The sequence below is a fragment of the Theropithecus gelada genome, chromosome 16 (genome assembly GCF_003255815.1).
Source record: "Theropithecus gelada isolate Dixy chromosome 16, Tgel_1.0, whole genome shotgun sequence".
NCBI lineage: Eukaryota > Metazoa > Chordata > Mammalia > Primates > Cercopithecidae > Theropithecus > Theropithecus gelada.
In genome coordinates, this window is record NC_037684.1 from 1,298,461 (window position 1) to 1,322,334 (window position 23,874).

At 49.9% G+C, this 23,874-nt stretch overlaps 1 protein-coding gene across 1 annotated transcript in view; it reads right to left on the bottom strand.

Annotated features, from left to right (window-relative positions):
* The window catches only part of NOS2 (nitric oxide synthase 2), a 43,654-nt gene that overhangs the window by 12,605 nt on the left and 7,175 nt on the right, over positions 1 to 23,874 (bottom strand). The window contains exons 3-16 of the mRNA XM_025363087.1: positions 20,119 to 20,203; positions 19,351 to 19,473; positions 18,213 to 18,361; positions 13,496 to 13,658; positions 12,622 to 12,713; positions 11,648 to 11,789; positions 11,380 to 11,519; positions 9,510 to 9,684; positions 9,318 to 9,419; positions 4,904 to 5,098; positions 3,847 to 3,929; positions 3,000 to 3,144; positions 1,610 to 1,714; positions 177 to 226 (exon numbers count right to left, since the gene is read on the bottom strand). Coding sequence (XP_025218872.1) covers positions 177 to 226; positions 1,610 to 1,714; positions 3,000 to 3,144; positions 3,847 to 3,929; positions 4,904 to 5,098; positions 9,318 to 9,419; positions 9,510 to 9,684; positions 11,380 to 11,519; positions 11,648 to 11,789; positions 12,622 to 12,713; positions 13,496 to 13,658; positions 18,213 to 18,361; positions 19,351 to 19,473; positions 20,119 to 20,203 — 1,749 coding nt within the window. The remainder of the gene's footprint in view (positions 1 to 176; positions 227 to 1,609; positions 1,715 to 2,999; positions 3,145 to 3,846; positions 3,930 to 4,903; positions 5,099 to 9,317; positions 9,420 to 9,509; positions 9,685 to 11,379; positions 11,520 to 11,647; positions 11,790 to 12,621; positions 12,714 to 13,495; positions 13,659 to 18,212; positions 18,362 to 19,350; positions 19,474 to 20,118; positions 20,204 to 23,874) is intronic.

The following is a 23,874-nucleotide window of genomic DNA, read 5'->3' on the forward strand; positions in this document are numbered from 1 at the left end:
GGTTTCTGTGGTTTGACCCTTGACATACTGTGAGTACAGACCTTAGACCCAGGGTCCCTCTGTGCCTGGTCAGCTCTGAGACGACCCCCTGTGCACACCCAGTTCCATCTCCTGAACCCAGACTTTGGGTCCACAGGGCAGGGCTAGGAGGAGTAGAACGAGGGAAAAAGCTTTACCTGAATTTGTTGGTGAGCTCTTTCAGCATGAAGAGCGATTTCTTCAGTTTCTAGAAAGAGAGGGAACGACAGAGTTCTCAGGCCAGGATGAATAAAAACACTGTTTTTTCCTTTCTTCTGGAAACCTGGCCACAGCTGGCAGGAGAAGGTTCACAGCCCACAGTGGAAGTTGGTTTACGTGTGGGGCCACCTGGCCAAGGACCTGGTTGTCAGCTGACAAGTTTAGCCTGTCTCTCACTCCAGCTAAACTGTAGCAACTCGTGTGGGCCCTGCCCCTTGGTGGGAGACCCAGAACAGCCTGGCCTCCTCCCATCCAGCCCTGGCAGAGGGGGCCTGCCTTATAGCAGGGCATCTCCAGAGGGCCTCCTAATGGGCCGTGATTCTCTTCTGGTTTGGAACCTGGTAGAAGCAACAGCAATTGGTCCTATAGTCTCTGAAATCAGGCGGGCTCTCCAGGAACCCAAGACGATCCCAGGAGGTGTGTGACCCAGCAGAACTAGCGTCAAATCCCATGGTGAGTATTACTCCCTTTTCATAATTTATTTTTTAGTTATTCCCCTTCAGAACTAGCATCAAATCCCATGGTGAGTATTACTCCCTTTTCATAATTTATTAGTTATTCCCCTTCAATTACATTTTCATTCTTCTGAGCACTAGAGAGACAGTCTCAAATTGGTGCTAATAGACCTTTAATACCTCTCTCATTGCCTGTCACTCTTTCTTAAAAACAAAGATAGCTGAGCATGTTGGCTCACACCTATAATCCCAGCACTTTGGGAGGTTGAGGTGCGCAGATCACCTGAGGTCGGGAGTTCAAGACCAGCCTGACCTACATGGAGAAACCCCATCTCTACTAAAAAAAAAAAGAATACAAAATTAGCCGGGCGTGGTGGCGCGTGCCTGTAATCCCAGCTACTCGGGAGGCTGAGGCAGGAGAATCACTTGAACCAGGGAGGCAGAGGTTGCGGTGAGCCGAGATCGCGCCGCTGCACTCCACCCTGGGCAACAAGAGCAAAACTCCATCTCAAAAAAAAAAACCAAAAAAATAAAAACAAACAAACAAACACAAAAAGAAAGAGTAGGATTTGGTTAGGAATAGTATCTAGCTAAAATTCATTAACTTCATTTTGTTTTCATTGAATTTATGTTTTGCTATTTTCCTTTTGTGAGAGTGATACAAGTTTCCTTTAAATATGAATTTTTAAATACGAACAGGTAGGCCATTCACAGAAATATATTAAATATATCATAGGAAAGGGGGCCCTCCCATATGGCAATAATTATGACGGAGGCTGGCAAATGACCTGATCCAGAGTGGCCTGAGCAGTGACACCCAAACGCCCTATATAGGACATGCTGCATCCCCTAGACCCTTTCCTGGGTCCTCCTGTGTGCGATCACCCCCTAGACCATCCAGACCTCAGGCCACCCACCTCTCCATTGCCGGGGCAGTCTCCATTGCCAAACGTACTGGTCACCACCAACAGCAGCCGCTCCTCCTCCAGGCAGCTCAGACTGTACGTATCCATGCAGACAACCTGGATGGACATCAACTCTCAGCTCCCAATAGGGCCCTCCCTACCCTGCCTAGACACCCTGGGCTTCCTCCCACACTGTCCCCAGTCTGCGGCTCCTGTGCTCATCTGTGCTCATCTGTCTCTCCCAGGGCCTGGCACAAGTGTGGCACAGAGGAGGTGAATAAACCGATTTGAACGCATCATCCGTGATTCTCCTTCCCAGCTCAAGCCCTGCGGCTAACCCATCAGCAAGCCCTGGAAGCTCTGTCTCCAAAACACTGCCTATCCTATGTCTAAACGCCTCTCACCATGTCCACTGCTACTTGCAATTCTGTGTGTGTGGAAACATTTCCACAAAATTGGAATGAGCAGGTCACAGCTGCGCCTGGAGGGAATGGCCGGGGAAATGTGCCCTCGCCTTGCTGTTCTATCCAGGCCCACCCAACTGAGGATGGGGGACCTGCCACCACCCTCCTGGCAGTTCCGGACTCCTGGGAGCTGGCAGGTGAGGCTTAGACCCAAGAGGTGTTTTCAGCGACCTGGCTGACCTGGTCATCAGTCAGTTCCCTCTTGGCTTAGGCCTCTACGTGGTACAGATCACAGCTCATGCCATCGTGGCATTACACTGGCCTGTGCCCTGTCCTCAGGGTCACATCCATCTCCCAGAAGCCGTGCGACCCTGGAAAACCCATCAACCTGTCTAACCATCAGGTTCCTCCTCTGTGCATTAACAATGACATTGACACCTGCTTTGCAGGGCGCTGGGAGGGTAGAGTGAGTTGTATGCTGGAGAGCTCTCCGAGGGCAAGGCCTGGCCCTGAGTCACTCACTGTGAGATCCTCAAAGCCCGGAGCTGGCCTAGTATGGGGCCACCAATCCCTAAGAGTAGGATTTTATCTGTCAGTGCTGAAGGCAGGGGATAGAGCTTAGACAGACCCTCTGTGGCCTTTTCTTGTTTATCTGCAGCTTACTCATCTCCCCCCTTTCACATGTAGCACTGCATCCTGCAGAGCAGGTGTTCAGTGAGCCTGAATAAAGTTCAGCTAGAATAACTGATGTATATTGAGGCCTGGATTCACTGTGAAAGTGTTCCTCAAAATGTGTTCTCCAGAACACCATGAAAAACTCATCTGCTGTGTAAGTTTGGAAATCCCTGCGCACGTCTTTCCTTCTCTTGCAGATTTATCATGCACATTAGCACATCCAAGGTTCTGAGACATCCAGGAGTGGGGAAACCGTTTTAACTTTTCCTAGACTCCCCTGCACACAAGCAGAAAAAACAACAGCCATCCCACTGAGCTGGTACCTTGGGGTTGAAGGCACAGCTGAACAAGGCCCCCAGGTCCCAGGCCAGCGCCTCTGATTTTCCTGTCTCTGTCGCAAAGAGGATAGTGACTCTGACTCGGGACGCCATCGTCTTGCGCATCAGCATACAGGCAAAGAGCACAGCTCTGTGGGGACAGATAGACAGGAAGGTGCTATGTGCTAAGTCAGCCTTCCAGAAGAAAATGGGGGACCAGGGGAATGGGACAGGACAGCGTTTAATGTGGGGCAGGTTAAGGGAAAAGCAAGCTACGCTTCTCACCAGCCATGCACCATGACAACTCACCCTTTTCCTCCCCTCACCCACTACTACAGGCCCCTTTGGGAAAATGGAGGAGAGAGAAGGTTGGAACAATGGTAGCAGGGGACCCTTGGAATTGGCGACTGGACCTCTGGGAGCCAAATTCCACGAAGAATATACATTCCCAGGCCAGGCACAGTGGCTCACATCTGTAATCCCAGCACTTTGGGAGGCTGAGACAGGAAGATCACTTGAGCCCAGGAGTTCGAGACCAACCTGGGCAACACTGTGAGACCCCATCTCTACAAAAAATAGACAAAATTAGTCAGGCGTGGGTTTGTACCTGTGGTCCCAGCTACTTGGGAGGCTCAGGTGGGAGGATCACTTGAGCTCGGGAAGCAGGGGCTGCAGTGAGCTGTGATGGCACCACTACACCTCAGCCTGGGTGACAGAGTGAGACCCTGTCTCAAAAACAAAAGCAAAAAGAATATCCATTCCCTGTGTTCCTTGCCCTTCAAGGACTGGAGGCGGAGGCTGACTAGAAGGAAGAGACACAGTTCACACATCACTACTGGTCACTGCCACTCACTTGACCAAGACTTTCAACGGAATCTCTCTTCTCTTGGGTCTGCGCTTCTCGTCCTGCCAGACATGGGTTTTCCAGGCCTCTACCTTCAGAAAAGAAAGGAGATGTGAGGGCAAGGCGGGGTCCTGACTTGGCTCGGCTTGCGGATGCTGGAGTGGTAGAGGACCCTTCGCACCCGTCATGAGCCTGGGAGAGAAGGCTGTCCTGCACCTCACCCCCGTCACTGAACCCCTGCAAGGGAGGGCTGTGGCTGCCTCTCCCCCAGTTGCCTCTCCACTGCCCAGCATGGAGCCTGCACATTGAGGGGGGCAGCTCACTCTTATTCTCATCAGTGTCCTCCTGGAAGGAACAAGCTGCGCTCCCTTTTTCTTTTAGCATCTTATCACCAGGCAGACGACATAATGTACAGTCCCAACTGAGACACCTTTGAGAGCAACAGGAGCTGCTAGTACAACAGGCAAGAATCTAGGACATGCAGTCACCCTGCGTGTGAGGTCATGTAGATGCAGGAAGCTCTTCTTAAATCCTTTTTGGCACAAAATGAACTCGTCTCAATAGCTCATGGTTACTGAATGCATTCTGCGCTGGGCACTGGGCTGAGCTGTTCCATACACCAGCTTTGCAATCCATACAACCCCCTGTCGTGGAGTGAAGCCCATCCCTTTTAGAGATGAGAAGATCAGGGCTCAGAACGGTGAAAGGACCCACCCAAGACCCTATTGCTAGGAAGTGGCAGAATCAATAGTGTCTGACTCAGGAGCCAATCCCTTCAGCACTCTACTGGGTGACTGTTGCCGGACCCTCCCGTGGAGGCAGGTGTAATGACAGACCCCCCCACCGAGCCACAGGCCACTAGGGGTGCAGTGGAAGGCGCTTCCTTCCGTGCCACTCTCCGTGGAAATGCACAAAGGCTGCTCAGCATCCTTGAGTGAAGCCTGGAAAGCTTTAACAACATATCCCTGCCTCCTCTTGTGCCCTGCATGTGTAACCATGAGGTGCACATACACACACACAGCCACACCTGAGCCCCCAGGACGGAGAGGAGAGGAAGGCCCCTCACCTGATAGTAGTAGAAAGGGGACAGGACGTAGTTCAGCATCTCCTGGTGAAACACGGGAGTGATGCTCCCAGACATGGGAGGGACCAGCCAAATCCAGTCTGCCGGGCAGCCCCCACGGGACCGGTATTCATTTTGCATGTACTTCATGAAGGATTCTGCAGCTGAGTGGTGGTCCATGATGGTCACATTTTGCTTCTGTATCAGAAGGCAAGAAGCCGGAGTGGCGATAAGGGTGGGGGAATCGGGAGAGGGGCTGGTTGGCTGCAGGGCTCCCAGAGGGTGCCTGGGAAGGCCTGGCAATCTGTAACACGGGAGAGCAACTCCTCCTGGCCCTCTCCCCGCCTGCTGAAAATAAACACCCAAATGGTAGGTGCTTGTGCAGCCTCTGAAGGAGCCCAAGGAAGCACATTAGCCAGGGTCAGCCCACAGGTGCCATGTCCCTTTGGGGGTAATATCCAGCCTCTCATGCCCACAGGTCTCCCCAGACTCCCAGCAGATGGCTCTATCTGGATCTGCATAACTCAAACCACAGCGCCTTTTGGCAGGTAAAGGAAATACCATCCCGGCCATTTATGGGTGGAGAGTTCTAAGAGTCACTTCCCTGGGGTTGTAGCCTCCTCAGCCAAGAAGGAGCCAGACCCCTCCGTGGGGAGGTCTGAAGCATTGGGAGAACTGTAGTGTATGGGAGACGAATCACTCACAGTCTGAAATTACGGGCTGTGGAGTCTGACCCCATGGAATGGTCCAGCGAGACAGCCACTGGCCTCTATGTCTGTGGCAACCCATTCGGTCAAGAGACATTTGTTTAACATAGTGGTGTAAACTCTGGCTTCTTATTTGAGCTATTAATTCTTTAATCTCCCTAAGCCTCAGTTTGCTCATCTGTAAAATGGGAATGATAAGAATTCCCATAATGGCCAGGTGCAGTGGCTCATGCCTATAATCCTAGTACTTTGGGAGGCCAAGGTGGGAGGATCACTTGAGCCCAGGAGTTTGAAATCAGCCTGGGAAACATGGTGAGGTCCCATCTCTATAAAAATTTAAAAATTAGTAGGCCAGGTGTGGTGGCTCATGCCTGTAATCCCAGCACTTTGGGAGGCCAAGGCAGGCAGATCACCTGATGTCGGGAGTTTGAGACCAGTCTGACCAACATGGTGAAACCCCGTCTCCACTAAAAAATATAAAAATTAGCCAGGCATGGTGGCAGCATACACCCGTAATCCCAGCTACTCAGGAGGCTAAGGGAGGAGAATCGCTTGAACCCGGGAGGTGGAGGTTGCAGTGAGCCAAGATCGTACCATTACACTCCAGCCCAGGTGACAGAGCAAGACTCCGTCTTTAAAAAAAAAAAAAAAAAGATGAAAAATTTAAAAATGAGCCAGGTGTGGTGGCACATGCCAGTGTTCTCAGATATGTGGGAGGCTAATGTGGTAGGAGCATTGCTTGAGCCCAGGAGGTCGAGGCTGTAGTGAGCCATGATCACGCCATTGCACTCCAGCCTGGGTGACAGAGCAAGACCTTGTCTCCAAAAAAAAGTTCCTACATCATGAGGTTGTTGAAAGGATGCAATAAGCTGAAATAAGCAAAGCATAGTAGGTGCTTAATAAATGTTAGCTGCTCTTATAATTTCCATCTGCCAGGCACTGCATAAGGCATCGGCGTTATAGAAGGGAAAGACACAACCCCTTCTATGCATTATGGTCTAGTCTAACTGGGTGGGAAGCAGAGGAAAATCAGGCATTTTCACATGGCCTGACAGAAACTCTGATGGAGGCAGGCAAAGGTGCTGGGGAAGGGCAGAGGAGAGGACACAATGCCAAACAGAGGCCCAGCGCGAGTTAGGGCATTTTGGGAGCGGCTCCTGAGAGGAGGGCAGTCTTGTGAGAGGTGTGCAAGTGAGTTGAGTGGAGCACTGCATGAGTCAAGGTAGGGAGGCATGAGGGGACCCAGCTGATGTCAGGCCTGGGAAGTCCAGCCATGCCTTGTAAATTATATAGACATATATAAGTTCTATATGTATATATATAAGTCCGGCCACCACTCTTGTGGACGTGGGCTCTCATTCATTTATTCTTCCAAGACACAGCAACTCCTGGGTGCCAGATCAGTTCTAAGCTCGGTGGTAGCTACGGGATGGGCGCAGTGGCTCACACCTGTAATCCCACCACTTGGAGGCAGAGATAGGTGGATCACTTGAGGTCAGGAGTTTGAGACCAGCCTGGCCAACATGGTGAAACCCTGTCTCTACTAAAATTACAAAAATTAGCGGGGCGTGGTGACACAATCCTGTAATTCCAGCTACTCGGGAGGCTGAGGCAGGAGAATTGCTTGAACCCAGGAGGTGGAGGTTGCAGTGAGCCGAGATCACACCATGCACTCCAGCCTAGGCAACGGAGGGAGAGCTCATCTCAAAAAAAAAAAAAAAATCTCAGTGGTAGCCATGATCGTGATGACAACATAATAAATAGTAAGAAAATCATTGCTTACCAAGTGTTCCCTATGGGCCAGGCAGTGCAGCTAAACATTTTGTATGCATTTTTACTTAACTCCTATAATCCTCAGGTGAGGGAGGCACTATTATCCCCATTTTACAGAGAGGAAACAAGGGCCCATCTCTTGAAGTTTACCCTGAAGAAGGGTGGTGAGGAAGTCCTGGAGACACTCAGGCAGTGGAAGGACACAGTCAGCCACGGTCAGGAGACAGCAGAGGCTCACGGACTTTCTGGGACGTATCCACATCCTGCCAGCATCAGGGCTGGTGCTGGGAGTCCCCAGGAGTCAGGATGTGCGGTGCGAGGCCAGCCCTTCCCGAGACACCGAGGGGCTCTTCCTGTTCCATCTTCCCCTCCCCCATCAAGCACAGGCCTGATCTGCCTATGGGGTGACCCAGTCATGGGGAACAGTGTGTGCTCATCTGTACTCTGTTCACCACTCACATCCTTGGCCCAGTCTAGTGCCCAGCACCAGGCAAACCCTGAGTAAAACATTGCCGAATGAATGAATGACTGCCCAGTGGTGGGGTCTCCAGGGCATCTGTCAGCTTTATGGCAATGGCTGTGGCTTCTAAAGTAGTATCTTCCTACATCTCAGGCCTCCTTCCCACAGGGAAGGGAAGTGTTTCCATGGGTAAGAACAGCAGATGGGCCAGAGGGCTTAGCCCTACACAGGAGCCCAGTGGCTGTGTGTGGGCTTAAGAGGAGGTGGAGGCTGTCACCCTCACACAGCAAGCAAGAGCAGCCACAGCTCATAGGTCCCCTCCCAGCGTCACTCATTCATGCGTGCATCAGACCAGGACTGAAGACCCAGTTTGTGCCAGGCGAGAATGTGGATGTGGCCCTCATCATTCATTCTTCCAAGACACATTATTTTAGCATCTACCATGTGCCAGACACTCTTCTAGGCTAGAGGTGCAGCAGCAAACAGAAAGACAAGGTCCCTGCCCCATGGCGCTTACATTCTAGTGGGGAAAACCAAACAATAAAGAAAGCCGGCCCGGTGCAGTGGCTTATGCCTACAATCCCAGAGCTTTGGAAGGCTGAGGCAGGCAGATCACTTGAGGCCAGGAGTTCAGAACCAACCTGGGCAACATGGAAAAACACCATCTCTACTAAAAATACAAAAATTAGGCAAGCGTGGTATGCACCTGTAGTCCCAGCTACTTGGCAGGCTAAGGTGGGAGGATCACTTGAGCCCGGGAGGTCGAGGCTGCAGTGATCATGCCACTGCATTCCAGCCTGGGTGACCAAGTGAGATGATGTCCCCCTCAAAAAAAAAGGAAAAGTAAAAAAAGTCGACATCCTATATAATGCCAGGAACTGTATGAGGAAGTATTTTGAAGAAAAATAAAATGGTTAAAGGACTAACACAGAGAGACAGGTTGGCAGTGGGGCGAGGGTATCATTTTACATGGCATAGTCAGGGAGGCCTTTCTTTTTTTTTTTTTGAGTGGAGTCTCGCTCTGCCACCCAGCCAGGCTGAAGCAGCTGGGGCATGAGGAATCGCAATGAGATCTCTCCATAGTTTTGCTGTAGAAAGGAGCAGAAAGGTGAGGCAGTGGCTGGAGGGAGCCTGAGGTTTGGCAGGAGTTGCGTGTTAGCTATTCATTTATTTTTTGACATGGGGCTAGGAGAGCCTGTCTGTACACTGCTGGGAATGACTCAGCAGAGAGAGACACTGATGATACAGAGAGAGAAGAGGGAAATTTTCGGCAGTGAAGTCCTAGAGCGATTGAAAGAGCACAGAATTCAGTGCTCAAGTGCAGGGATTGAACAGTCTTGGGAGATGAAGAGCTGCCTGTTGCTGGACCTCTAGAGTGAGCAAAGGGGCTGACTTATAAAGTAAGCATCACATAAGTCACTGGATCTGATGAGCTTCTAACCAAAAAGTCTTCAGACTCACAAAACTCCAGACATACCTGGAAACTATGGAGCACAGCAATGTTGATCTCAACGACAGCCTGGTCTTTCCAGAGCGAGGCCAGCTTGTGCGTTTCCAAGCCCATTCTCCTGCCCACTTCCTACACAGGCAGAGTGATAGCGGGGAGTCAGTCCCTGGAGCCACCCCCAGGCCCACACCTCCAGCTGGCCAGCTGGGCTGCTTGTGTTACCTCCAGGATGTTGTAGCGTTGGACGTCACAGAAGTCCCGGACTCCGATCTCTGTGCCCATGTACCAGCCATTGAAGGGGCACCCTGGGAACTCCAGGCCGCCCACCTCGAGCAGCATGTTGGCCACTGCAGGCAGGGCGTACCACTTTAGCTCCAGTTCCCGAAACCACTCATATCTGGCAAAAAGGCAGACACAATTTAACTGGGGCCTTCCTTTTTTTTTTTTTTTTTTTTGAGACTTGGTCTTGCTCCGTTGCTCATGCTGGAGTGCAGTGGCACAATCATAGCTCACTGCAGCCTTTAACTCCTGGGCTCAGACGATCCTCCTGCCTCAGCCTCCCAAGTAGCTAGGACTGCAGGCATGTGCCACCTTGCTCAGCTAATTTTTTTCTTTTTTTTTTTTTTTTTTGTAGAGTCTCACTATGTTGCCTAGGCTGGTCTTGAACTACTGGCCTCAAGCAATCTTCCTGCCTCAGCCTCCCAAAGTGCTGGAATTACAGGTATGAACCACCATGAACCACCATGTCTGGTGCTGGGGGCTTCACTTTTGCACCTTTGCCCTCCCATTGACCCCCCCACCTTCCCACCAAGAAAAAAGCTTCAGAAAGAGTCAAACAAGAAAACTCCTTTCCAAGAGTTGATTCTGAGTTAATCCCAGCCAGAGAGACGTATTGGACACACAGGGTGCCATTTATTAAATTATGCATTCATGCACTCATTCATTCATGCAAACCCATATTAAGCATCAAGTATGTGCCAGGCTCTGTGCTAAATGCTAAGAATGCAACACAATAGAGCAATTAAGGACACCAGTGTCAGAAAGCCGGAGTTCAAGTTCTGCCTCACCACTGACTAGCAGTGTGACCTTGGGATGTTTTTAGCCTCTCTGAGCCTCAACATCCTCATTATCAGAATAGAAATCACAGCATCAAATTCATGGAATTATTATAAAGCTAGTAATATCATTCACTTGTATATTCATTTATTCCACAAATAGTTATAACTGAGCACCTACTATGTGCCAGGCACTCTGCTAGCTGTTGGGTATGCATTGTGAACAGAAAAGAAAAGATCTCCACTCTCAAGGAGCTTATAGTCTAATGTCTAGACTCTCGATTATAAATGGGTAAACAAATACATAAGGAATAAAAACAAGATGATGTGTTAGACTGAGGGTAAGGGGGCCCTCCTCTAGCTTGAGTGGTCAGAGAGCCTTCTCACAGGAGATGGCATTATAGGAAATGCCTTTTGACAAGAAGAAATGAGCCTAGAAAAATTCTGAGGAAAGGGCATGTCAGGCAGAGGGAACAGGGAGTACAAAGGCTGTGAGTTGGGACTGAATTCAGTTCATTCAATGGCCAGGAAGAAGAGCCCAGCCCGATGTCTGCTAGAGAGTACATCTCAATACACAGAGGTATTTTTGCAATTATGAGAACTGCCTAGAGCAGGGGCTGGGCCAGTGGGACTCTTGAAGTCACTGGAGCCCTATATGCCCCCGACAGGAGAGGGACAGCTAAGAGCGTTGTCAGGAGGGCAGAAGACGCCTGGGCTGCTCCTTTCCAGAATCTCAATGCATTCCTCTCCTGCAGTCACTGCTTCCCAAGCTCCTGGGGCCGCGTGCATCTAAGCCTCTGCTTCCCCTCAGCATCAACAAATCATCCTGTCTGAGGCCCGAGGTGCCAGTGCAGACTGGCTGCAGAACGCAACAATGACAAAAGAGTCCTTGAAAGCCAGCCCCCTGAGTGTCACCTGCTGCTGGCTGGGCTTTAGGGGAGGTATTCGGAGGGGCCTGAGGGCTGGAGCCTCACTTAGGAAAGGAGAAGAGCTGTGTGTTGACTCACCCCTGCCCCCAGCACCCTCAGCCCACTTACTTGGGATGTTCCATGGCCACCTCAAGCACAAGGTCAGGTGGGATTTCAAAGAGCTCAGGGTCACGGCCGTCAGCCTGTAGGACCAGGGGGACCACATCGAAGCGGCCATACTTGGGCTTCCAGCCCAGGTCGATGCACAGCTGGGGAACAAGACAGGCCCGTGAGTCTGCAAGCCCGGACTGCGTGTCTCCTCTGGGCTCCACTCTGTCACTCGCTCACCATGGGGCTCCCTGCCCCCAGGGCCAGGGGCTGAGGCTGGGCTGGGTACCTGAGTGAATTCCACGTTGGCAGGATCCCCTCTGATGCTGCCATCTGGCATCTGGTAGCCTGCGTAGCGGATGAGCTGAGCATTCCACACCCGGAAGTCGTGCTTACCATCGCTCCGCTGGGGGAACACGGTGATGGCCGACCTTCCCGGGACAGGAACAGTGCTGTTTACCACCTGGCCCTGATGGGGGCCCAGCCATCCTGCACTGGCCCTACCTCCCCCACCACCCTACCTGCTCTGCAGCCCCTGATCCCGAGCTGACTGAGCCAGCCTCCTGACATGCCCCCTCCTCCTGCCCTCCCTCAAGACCCAGGGCCCACCCCCTCAAGGGGGCCTTCCCATCCATCAGGCAGGGTTAGCTGATTTGCCAGTCTTTCCTTCGCTGCCCTATGTCTCCCTCTTTGCAGTGGAGTTAGCTGGATGCCTGTCTAGTGCAGGTCGTAGGCTCATGGCAGCTGGAGCAGCGTCTTAGGGTTCTAGTCACTCTGCCTCCTACCCCCCATACCCCACCTTCCCCCTGCTCCCCCAGCCTAGTCCTGTGTTGGGTTGCATTAGGTAGGCACTGAGTGCTTGCTGAACAAAAAGATGAATGAATGACTGAATGAGCAGTCCTATTAGCTGTGATCTCATTGGTTGGGAGAGGAAGGTAACCTCTTAACATCCCAACCCTTCTAAAAAATGGGAGCCCCAACCCTGAATAGTGAAGCAGTTACTACTTAAAGATTCTCCATCCCCTCCAAATGGCTCCACATCAGAAGGAAACCAAAGGCATGGGCTGCCGATGGGAGCTGAGCTCACAGGGGCTGGGCTCGCTACTGGAGGTCCCCGAAGAAGCCTGAGTCTTTCTCTTTTTCCTTTCTCTCTGGTTTCTCTTGGAGCTGGAGATGCCTCCCCTAGACCCAAGTGCTGCATCTTTTGGCTGAGATTCTCAGGCAAGGCAAGCCCCTCTGCAGCCCTGGGAAACGTGCACTGACCTGATGTTGCCATTGTTGGTGGAGTAACGCACGTGTCTGCAGATGTGTTCAAACATTTCCCGGGCGGTGGAACAGTTGCGGGCATCGAAGACCTACAACAGCCCATCCAGACCATGCCCATCAAAGACTGGGCAAACAGAGGCTTTGAGGCTGATCAGAAGTCACTGGGAACCAATGGAGCAGCCGAAACACTCAACACTCAAACACTCAACACCATGCAGAAGAGTGCAGCCTCCCATCTGCACCACCACTCCCATCTCATAGCTGCCCTCTGGGGGAACACAGGCAACTCCACTCAGATGATCCCAGCAAAGCCAGAATTCCAAGAAAACCTGACTTGAAAGCACATGAATCGGGATTCCTACAGCCCCAGGCTAGGTCCTTTCCCACACCAGCACATATTACACAGCCAGAGTTGGTTTCACTGGCAGTTCTAATCGATTTCTCTGTCCAAGAGCTTTCAATATTATCCTGCAACAAATGATTCCCCAACAAAAAGATGGCCTAGGAGGCTAGGCTACATAAAATGTTCTCTTGGAGCCAAGAATTCAAGCATTCGAGGAAAACAACACATCCTCGGCCTCAAGAGTAATAAAAACAAGGTCGTGGTTTACTCTAATGATGGCATTTAGTCTCCTGAATTTAACACAATAGAGAACGGGCAGCTAGAAACTCTGGTGCTGAAACACGATTCAAGGCTTCTAGAGAGGGACTCTAGGTGCCCCATCTCAACATTTGGGAATGTAAGAGAGGGTCCAGGGCCGTGGCTTCAGTCCCAGGAGGCCTAGGCACAGCTCTGTGTGGCTGTTCCAAGCCATCTGCTCAGGGCCTGGCCGCCTCCAGCTCTCTCCTGCTCAGGTCTAAGGAAGTTCACCTGCAGGTTGGACCACTGGATCCTCCCAATGCAGCGTGGGGCATTGCGCCAGGCCTGCTTGGTGGCGAAGATGAGCTCATCTCCCGTCAGTTGGTAGGTTCCTGTTGTTTCTATCTCCTTTGTTACCGCTTCCACCCTGGCCAGATGTTCCTCTATTTTTGCCCTGGGGGACAGGAAGACAGAAGGAAGATCAACAATGAGATGGCCTTACATGGGGATTGATTCAATCCACAGAAGCAGGAACTGAAATAGGACACCAGAAGGGCAAGACGCCTCTCACCAGAGACAGCTCCCTCCAGGACTGGCTTTGGGGACCCCACACTTAGCCTAGAAGCACCCCATACTTAATGCTCTGCTGTTCCCATCTTGAAATTCTTAATCATTTTAAAATAAAGAGCCCACATTTTCATTTTTACACTGAGTCCTATAAATACTACTCAGCCAGTCCTGAGTCCATGGGAATGCTGCTTATTTTCAGGTGCTTTTTCTTTAATCATATTCATCTCAGTAAGGGGTGCAATCCTTCTCAGACACTTGCAAGCCTGGGAGGAGTGTCCCATCCAGCCATAGCAATGTCCTGCCTCTCCATTAGTTAGGAGAGTGCCCTCCTGCCTTGACATGGCTGAGAGAAGATGAGCCAGTCCCTCCGTGGCAGCTCCCGTGTACTGGGTACCCACATGAGCCAGGCACTGGGTGAAGCAACTCGCAGGCAGGGTCTCACTGAGTCTGGGAGGGAGATATTTTCGCATCTATTTTATAGCCAAGGATCTCAAGGCTCTAGGAGGTTAAGTACCACGCCCAGAAACAGAAGTACAGAAAAGAGCAAAGTCAGGACTCAGACCCAGGTCACCCTGATGCCAAGCCCAGATTCTTAACTGTTGGCAATGTGACCCTCCACCTTCCACCCTAGCGGGGACGGTAAGCCCAAAGATGTTGAGGGCCTGCCCACCCTTTCTCAGGAGCCTGGTCAAGCCAGGACTGGGACCTGGCTATTGGAGCTCAGTCTGCAGGGTCCCAGGGCCTGGCCAGAAAAGAGCTGCCCACGTCATAGTCTCTCTAAACCATGGTGTTCCTCAGCCTCAGAATTGCTCATTCAGTCACTCCATATGCAATTCTAAACTTGCTTCTCTCCTCCCCTCCCAGACTTCAAAAATATCCCAAAGGGAGGGAGGGACTCAGTCAGAAAGGCTTTGAAACACACACACACACCACCAACAACAACAACCTTGAGATTTCCAATCAGCCCCAAAGCCTTTGAAGCAGTATCAAAACTATTTAAAGAATGAACTCCTGATTAAGGGGAGTGGGTAACTCCGAACAAAATGGCCTTTCTGTGGATGAAGAGTGTCTCGACAACTTTTCCTTGATTAGAGAAAAAAAGCACGAAGACAAAACACTTGATGATATTTATCCCCAAGGACACCCCTGCCATAAGAAGCTGCTGGGTGAGGTGGGAACCACCCCACTGCTGGGAGATCTCCCTCCCCAAACAAAGCTTCCAGCAATATTCCCCACTCTGCATCCGAGCATGAAAACAGTAATGATCACCATAACACCCACACCGCCAACACACATGGTGGTCAGCACGTGCATATGCAAGAGAAGATTATTTTTTACATTCACATCCAATTCCTTCAGAGTTTTAGATGTGACGGCCGTTTTCATATAATCATGTTTCTAAGGCATTACAAATGCTATGATGTCTATGAGCTCTGAAAAAAAGGAGTGGCTTTCATCATCAGTGAACACATTTAAATGTAACATGCAGCAAGTCACAATCTCTAAATATGCTATGATTCTTCAGATACAAAAGGCCACTGAACCCGCTCAGCTGGTCATGTCTTAGACTGCCAGGGTCTTTGTGAGCAGAGGCTGCCATTCCCCATCCACACCCCCAGGATCTCTTGGTCAGGGAAGCAGGGGTTCAAGGTATGTACTTGTGACTTGGAGAAATACAGTTTTCCTCTGTGAGAAGCAAATGGGTTCCAACACCACCAAGCATGGCCCTGTAGCCCTACTGGGCTTCTGAACACCCGCCCAATTGCCTTCCACACAACAGCAAGGCCTCCCAGGTCCAGAATAGAGTTGGGAACCTGCAAGGCCACATGACTAGGTACTAGAGCACTGACAGGAAAAGCAAGGGCTCGGGCACCAGCTGCCTGGGTTCAAATCCCCACTCTGGGGCTTCGGAGGATGTGACTTTGAGCAAGGTACATCTCTTCTGTGGACTTCAGTTGCCTTGTCTGTAAGATGAGGATAATAATAATACCAATCTCATAGTGTTGTGGTGCACACGTGCTTTGTGCTAAATAAATAAATAAATAAGTACCGTGGCCCAATGAAACCTATCCAGGAAAATCCCTGGACCCTGAAAGGCTCATTAATTAACAACTGAGCTGAAAGGCCAAGGATCTTGTGAAGTTTGCAGTCACAAAGCAGGCAGCCCCTAACAGGCCGCTCAATCCAGGCTGCACATTAGAATCACCTGGGGAGCTTTTGAAGCACACACACGTCTGCCTCGTCCCCACCTCCCAAGATTCCACTGCCCTTGACTCAAGGGACCCTGCCATCAGAATTTTGCAGGCTTTCCAGGTGAGTCTACTGTGCAGCCAGGGTTGAAGACCACTGACCCTGGAAGATGTGGGCCTTTTCTGAAGACTCACGGTCCCTCCCAGCTCAGACATTCTAGGATTGTAGAAAACTGGAGGTGGGCCACGTGCAGCGGCACACATCTGTAATCCCGGCACTTCTGGAGGCCGAGGCAGGAGGATCGCTTGAGCTCAGGAGTTCAAGACCAGCCTGGGCAACATAGTGAGACCCTGTCTTTACTAAAAATTTAAAAAATTAGCTGGGCATAGTGGTGTACACCTGTAGTCCCAGCTCCTCAGGAAGCTGTGGTGGGAGGATCATTTGATCCCAGAGATTGAGGCTGCAGTGAGCAGAGATTGTGCCACTGAGTTCCAGTCTGGGAGACAGAGCAAGACCCAGTCTCAAAAAAAAAAAAAAAAAAAAAAGAAGACGAAGAAAAGAAAAGAAAAGTGGAGGTGGTTCCACCAGAAGCCACTCTTTCCACCAGGGAGTCCCCAGTACACGTCTGTGGCTCACTTCATGTGGTGCAGTGCTGTGTGAGGCTCTGCCCTAATAGCTACACTCCCCTCCCAGCCTAGAAAACAATCCATTTCTGGGCCAGGCTCAGTGGCTCATGCCTGTAATCCCAGCACTTTGGGAGGGTGAGGTGGGTGGATCACAAGGTTGGGAGATTGAGACCAGCCTGGCCAACAAGATGAACCCCGTCTCAACTAAAAATACAAAAAAAGAAAATTAGCCAGGTGTAGTGGCACATGCCTGTAGTCCCAGCTACTCAGGAGGCTGAGGCAGGAGAATCGCCTAAACCCAGGAGGTAGAGGTGGCAGTGAGCCGAGATCGCGCCACTGCACTCCAGCCTGGGCAACAAGATCAAACTCCATCTCAAAAAACAAAAACAAAAACAAACAAACAAAAAGAAAACAATCCATTTCCTTCAGACATTCATTCTTACAACCTCTTCGTGCATTTTTGTTTTAAAAGTTTTAAAGGGGCCTAAATTACATAGCCACATATTTTATTTGGACAACACAGTGTTCTAAAAACATAATAATGGCTAATATTTATGTCGTGCTTACTATGGGCCAGGCATTGTTCCCAGCTCTTTATATTCTTTAACTCCTTTCATCTTTATAAACTCCCATAGACTACCCTCCTCCTGCAAGGTGGGTACTATTATTATCACCATTTTCGGTAAGAAAATCAAGGCATAGATAGACAAAGTAACTTGCCCAGGGTTACTCAGCTTGTAAGGGGCACAGCTAGGATTTGAAACTGGGAAGGCCACAGTGCTTTACAACCTCTCTTTGGATGATTAAAATTGTATATGTTGGCAATAAAACTGGCAAATGACAATTAAAAATCTTTGTATTCCAGTGTCTGACACAAGGCTGGGGCATACTCAGTGCCTGATGTGTCTGTCAACCAAATGACCAATTGGCCATAGAAATAAGGGATGTCTAGCATGGTCTTCAGGGAAGCCTCACTGGGTAGAAAAAAAAAAAAAAAAGAGAGAACTCCAGAAATGTAGAACCCCACCAGAGTCAGGGCAAAGAGCAATGGCCTGCTCTCTCCTAGTCAGGTGGCCTGGCTTCTAGCTGGAATGAGGTGACTTCAAGTATGTCACCAGCTTCCATGTTCACACCTGTAGGAGGCCTGACTAGGTGGCCTCAGAGATCCTTTCTGTCTCAAACATTTCACAGTTAAAGGGTCCATATTAATTCATAATCAAGGTCTCTGTAAGCCAGGACACTGTTCTGAACTTACTGAATCCTCACAAAAATCACACGAGCCACCTTCTATTATTATCTCCATTTTATATTAGGTTGGTGCAAAAGTAGTTGCAGTTTTTGCCATTAATATGATGAGGATGTTGAGACACAATGTGGGAGCCAGGGTTCAAATTCAGTCACTTTTAACCGGTATCACTATGTACAACTTTATCCTACAATTATGAGAACCTGCTCCAGGGTCTTCTCCCCTAGAAAACCATTTTCGCTCTGCAAAACCATAGTGATTTAACACCACAAATCTGGAAAAGAAAGCTATCTAGCTAGGGTCAGAGGCGATGGGTGGAGACAGGAGAGCAGAAGGAAGGGCAGGAGGCAACGACCCTGCAGCGGGCAAGCCTTACTCTTTGAAGGAGCCGTAATATTGGTTGACAAATTCGATAGCTTGAGGTAGAAGCTCATCTGGAGGGGTAGGCTTGTCCCTGGGTCCTCTGGTCAAACTTTTGGGAGTCATAATGGACCCCAAGCAAGATTTGGACCTGCAAGTCAAAATCTGGAAAGAGAGAGGCAGGTGGTGAGGGTGGGCCATTTGGCCTCTTGCCACCCTCCTCTGGGGCCAGCTCTCCTGGCCACCTGGCTCCTCTCTGGCTGCTCTGGCTCCCTGCACCTCCTCTCCACCCCTGTGGCACCTCCTCCTTGGGGTCCACCTGGCTTTCTCCCACCTAGATCTCCTCTCTTCCACTGGCTGAACCCCAGTGGGTGTGAGTCAGGTTTGTCCCCCTACTCCGGACTCAGTCTCTGGCCCTGCTCCCCAGCCAGCTCCAGATCCAGAGCAAAGTCAATCCAATATGGCTCCTATGAGAACATGATATTGGTATTTGGCCAAAACAAACTGAAATGAGACATAGGATGGCACACGCGCGTGCGCGCACACACACACACACATGAATGAAGTACACCCGAATGTTAACTGTGGTGGTTTGAGGGCATGTGGGAAATCATTTTACTTTCATGGTCTTGAAATTGTCCATTCTTCCCCACTTTACAACCATAGAATGTATCCTGAAGTTAGAACAAAAATTTAGATGACCAAAAGAAGCCTGAAAAGACATTTAGTCCCACCACTCACAGGATACTTGAACCCCTCTGCAATCTATCAAATTGCACTTAAATCCTTCCAGTGACAGGGAGCTCACTACCTCCTGATGTAATACAGTCCAGCTCTGAGCAGTTCTGTTAGAAAATTCTCCCTGACATGATCCTGAAATCTGTCTAAGAAAGATATGAATTTGTTTCTGCAATCATTTATTTGACCTTCTGGATTATCCATTATCTACTGGGGTGGTTAACAGGGAGTTGGCATCTTTAAGTAAATGCACAGATGCCTACTGTAATCTGTGAAGAATGTCTCTGTTTCCAGACCCCTTTGCCCAAGCAGATGATTGTTTGGTGTGCCCAGGGGGACACCTGTTTGATCCACAAAGCCTTGGCAGCTTCACCAGCTTGGGCCAAAGGTGGTTCTCCCTGAAGCCCCAGACGTACCCCTTTGGCCTTGTGGTGAAGTGTGTCCTGGAAAGTCATCCCGCTGCCCCAGTTTTTGATCCTCACGTGCCGTGGGGAGGACAATGGGGTTGCATCCGGCTTGACCAAAGATTCTGGAGACTTCTGCGAGGGGAAAAAAGCCAGGGTTTTCTCTCAGGTCTCTCCCAGACCCCAGCCCCTGCCTTGTCTTGGAGTGGGGAAGGATCTATTGGTGGCCACACAGGGCAGGGTGTCCCTCCCCTGAGCCACCTGGGCCAGTGCCTGCAAAGAGCTCCAGGTGCCTGGGCCACTGGCCAGGGTCCTCTCCTCACCCAGGGCCCTGCCAAATGCTTCCTCAGAGGAACTGCCGTAGGAGGGACTAAGTTAGAGGTGAGGAGGATGACTGTCAGAGCCAATACCACCGAGAACAGAAAGGCACCACTGCCTTCCTTCCCTGGGAGCATGGAAGGACATATAAGCCACCCTCTCTCCCACTCCTACCCATTTCTCTGCCCACCTCTCTAGAATGGTATGGAACCCAAGGGATAGAAGCTAGCTGTCAGTGCACCTCAGGGGCCACCACTCCCGACCACTGGGTGTTGTCCCACTCTCCCAAAGCCTTTCCTCATTCCCACCTGTTCCCCCCAACACCCCAGGTCTGGGACTCTCCACTCTCCACCCAAACCCTGGCTTCCTGCCCTCTCCAGCCCAGCCTCTACCAGGCTGCTCTGTCTGCATCTGCCTGGACCAGAGAGGAAGGGGCTTCCCACACCCATGTGACTCACTGACCTTTCCTGTCCCCACGAGGGGCTGCGGGGACTCATTCTGCTGCTTGCTGAGGCTGTGATACTGAAGGTCATCCTGTGTCACTAGACTGTGAAAGGAAACAGCTAGTATGAGATGGGGTATCTGAGGGTGGAGGGGGCTCTTGGAGTTCCCTCTGCCAGTACCCTCATTTGACAAATAGGGAAACTGAGTCCGGAGGGTGGGAGTGAATTGTTCATGGTCAGTCTGACCAACTGCCCCCCATCCCCACCTTCCCTCTTCCTCTTATCTTCTTCCTCCTGCAGAGCCAAAAGGGCAAGAGCAGAGCTGAGCCAAAGCTACTGGCCCAAACAGCAGCCCATAGAGGATCTGGAAAATGCTCCTTCACCCTCTGGACTGTACAAACGCGGCACAGGGGCTGGGTGGGCAGAGAATGGCTCCAAAAACTCTGCCTCCCAGACCAGCAGCATTGCCCAGCAGCCACTTGGATTGATTGATTGACTGATTGATTTCTATTTCTATTTCTATTTTTTGACTGTCATCCAGGCTGGAGTGCAGCGGCATGATCTCAGCTCTCTGCAACCTCCACCTCTCAGGTTCAAGTGAACCTCCCACCTCAGCTTCTTGGGTAGCTGGGACTACAGGCGCACACCACCACACCCGGCTAATTTCTGTATTTTTGGTAGAGATGGGGTTTCACCATGCTGCCCAGGCTGGCCTCAAACTCCTGGCCTCAAGTGATCCTCCTGCCTTAGCCTCCCAAAGTGCTGGGATTATAGGTGGGAGCCACCGCGCCCAGCCCCAGTCACTCATTTTTCATGACTTAAGCTTTTTTTATTTAAAACACTTGATTTATCTTCGTATTCTACATTTCTATTATGGAAAATGTTAAGCATACAAAATTAGAGAGAAGAGTCCAATAACCTTCCCTGGGCCCTTTACCCAGATTCAACCCAATTCAACAGTGATCAATCCACTGCCAGTCTCATTTCAACTATACCTTCCCTGCCTCATCATTATTTTAAAGCAAATCTAAGATGTCAAGTCACCTTCACCGAGGTAAAAACAAGCATTGTAAAACTTAGCATTAAATTACAGATTACTTAAAAATTAAATTAAACATTACTTAAAGTAACTTTTTAAATTAAAGATTACTTTAAAATTCAGTATTCTGAAACTGGTCAGAAACCATTTGTTCTCGTTTGGGATTTCAGGTTCATTCAGGCAAACTGAATAGTCACCACTCACACATGCCTCCCCTAGGGAGAATCATCCCACCAGGGCACCTTGGTTTGAAAGCGTATTGTATTCCATGTTCTTGGCAGTATTTTCCAGTGTGTGCATGCTTGTGCATCAGAGGGAAAGGGGGTTAGAGACTATTATGAGGGTCTCTCATTTTCTACTTGATACATATCTATGATGTTGAAATGGGATAAATGACCATGTATTGCTTTTATTATAGGAAAAAAATGACTATATGTTACCATTATATAATTAATTATGTACATTACATAGTAGCAGTAAGTGATTCATAACTATGAAGAGATACTGTCTTAAAAGAGGATGTAAGTACGCATCAGAAAGCAACTTGTATCTGAATCAAGAGATTCCACAACCCTGTAAAGGGCCTTCCACATGACCAACCATTGTCACATGGCAAAGATGCTTTGCTTGGCCAAACTTTACTCAGACTTCTGAATCTTCTGCTGGGCCCATCCATGCATTTCCTTGTAAAAATGCAGTTTTAGCAAAAGAATCCCTGCGAAGTCAGTTTAACAAGAACCCTCCATCCTCCATAGCTTGTCGCCCTCCCCATCTGATCAGGGTCCTTGTCCTCCATCCTCCCCCAGGCCATGTCTGATCACCTTAGCCTGTCCTAAGCAAGAATCCTGTTAGGTTGGTGAGGCAGAATTCCCCCTATGCCTGAAGTTTTTCTTGGTAATTTTCCATCCACAGACCCTGCCCTGATCTTTGGCTATAAATTCCCACTGGCTCCTGCTGTATTTGGATTTGGGCCCAATCTCTCTCCTCCACTGCCAGACCCCACTGCAGCAGGTCCCTGTACCTATCAAGATGGTCCTAAATAAAGTCTTCCATACTGTTCTTTAACAAGTGTCATTGAATAAGTTTTTCTTTAACACACCCCTCTGGTCTAGACTGGTGTGGCCTGCCAAAATATATATATATATATATATATATATATATATATATATATATATATATGATAATCTGGATATTCAGAACAGGTAAGCCATGGCTGAGCAGTCATCACGGGGCTGCTTCAACAGGAAGATGTATGAGGGATGGGGTCCCCAGGGAGGCAACTGCCCCCCTTGCTCTTCTGCCATTCCCCCTCACCCCAGCACCCACCCTGCACCCATTCTTGCTTCCTCTCACTTATTTCTGGAAGTAGAGTTGGACAATTTCAGAAGCTTCAGACCAGAAATATCTACAGTACTGTTTAGATTGAGAAGCAATGCCTTTGTACATTTAACATAATCATTTTACCCCATATTTCAAAAAGCATCATTTTTAAAAGTTGCCTAAAAATCCACTTTACAGATGGGCCACGATTAGCCTGGTCCCATCGTCCATGGCTGGATGTTAGACTGTGTCTAGTTTTGCCCTCATATGAATAATGCCTTGAACTATATAAGTGGTCTGATGCTGGCTGTGTGTGTGTGTGTGTGTGTGTGTGCGCGCGCGCGCGCACAAGCACAGAAAAACACCTCAGGAAAATGTTAGTAAATGTTAACAGTGACTAGCATTAACTGATAAGATCCTGGGCAATTTAACTTTTCTTATACTTTTCCACCTCTTCCAACTTTTTACAGTGATCACGAATTCCTTTCATAATTGGACAATTCTTTAAATTTGAAAAGTGAATAAACAAAGCTTTGCCCGGTTCCCTCCCACACCATTTCTTCTGTCTGGCTGCTGGGAGACAGGGTGACAGGGTGACCAGATGCCAGGTGAGCACCTTCAGGATCTGGACACTTCTTTCCAAATTATCGCATGGTTGATTCCGACCCCACAGACGCTCATGCAATTTGACTAAACCCACAGCAGTGTGGGGTCCTGAGGACCCTCAGGGACCTGCATTCAAAGAGAGTACTGGCAGCGGGCGCGGTGATTGACGTCTGTCATCTCAGCACTTTGGGAGGCGGAGGTGGGTGGATCACTGGAGCCCAGGAGTTCAAGAGCTGCCTGGGCAACATGGTGAAACCCTATCTCTACAAAAAAAAAAAAAAAAAAAAAGTTGCCAGGTGTGGTGATGCGCGCCTGTAGTCCCAGTTACTCAGGAGGCTGAGGTGGGAGGATCACCTGAGCATGGAGGCGGAGGCTACGGTGAGCCAAGATGACACCACTGTCGCCTGGGTGACAGAGCGAGACCCTATCAATAAAAGGGGTCTGGGGCGTGGGGAGTGCTGGCAGTGTGGTGGCTTGCTTAGACCCAGAACTTTCCACAAGCCCTTGACCAGCCGAGCCGGTCACAGCTGCAGACTGTGGCTTGCCTGGGCTGACCTGGGGGCCAGATTCCCCTGCGGTTCCGGCGCCTCCCTGCCTGTTTACCTCACCTTACACCAAGGGTGATGGTGGGGACAGATGGGGAGGGTGGGGGGGATGACGCCCTGGGAAATTGATCTCATTTGTGAATCAAGAACCTCCTTGCTCTCTTAACCATATTTGATCCAAAGAGTGTAGCAACTTTCAACTTCAGTGCTGAAAACTTTCAAAAGCTCCCAAGTGCTGGAACATGCGCAGCGCAACTCAACCCGC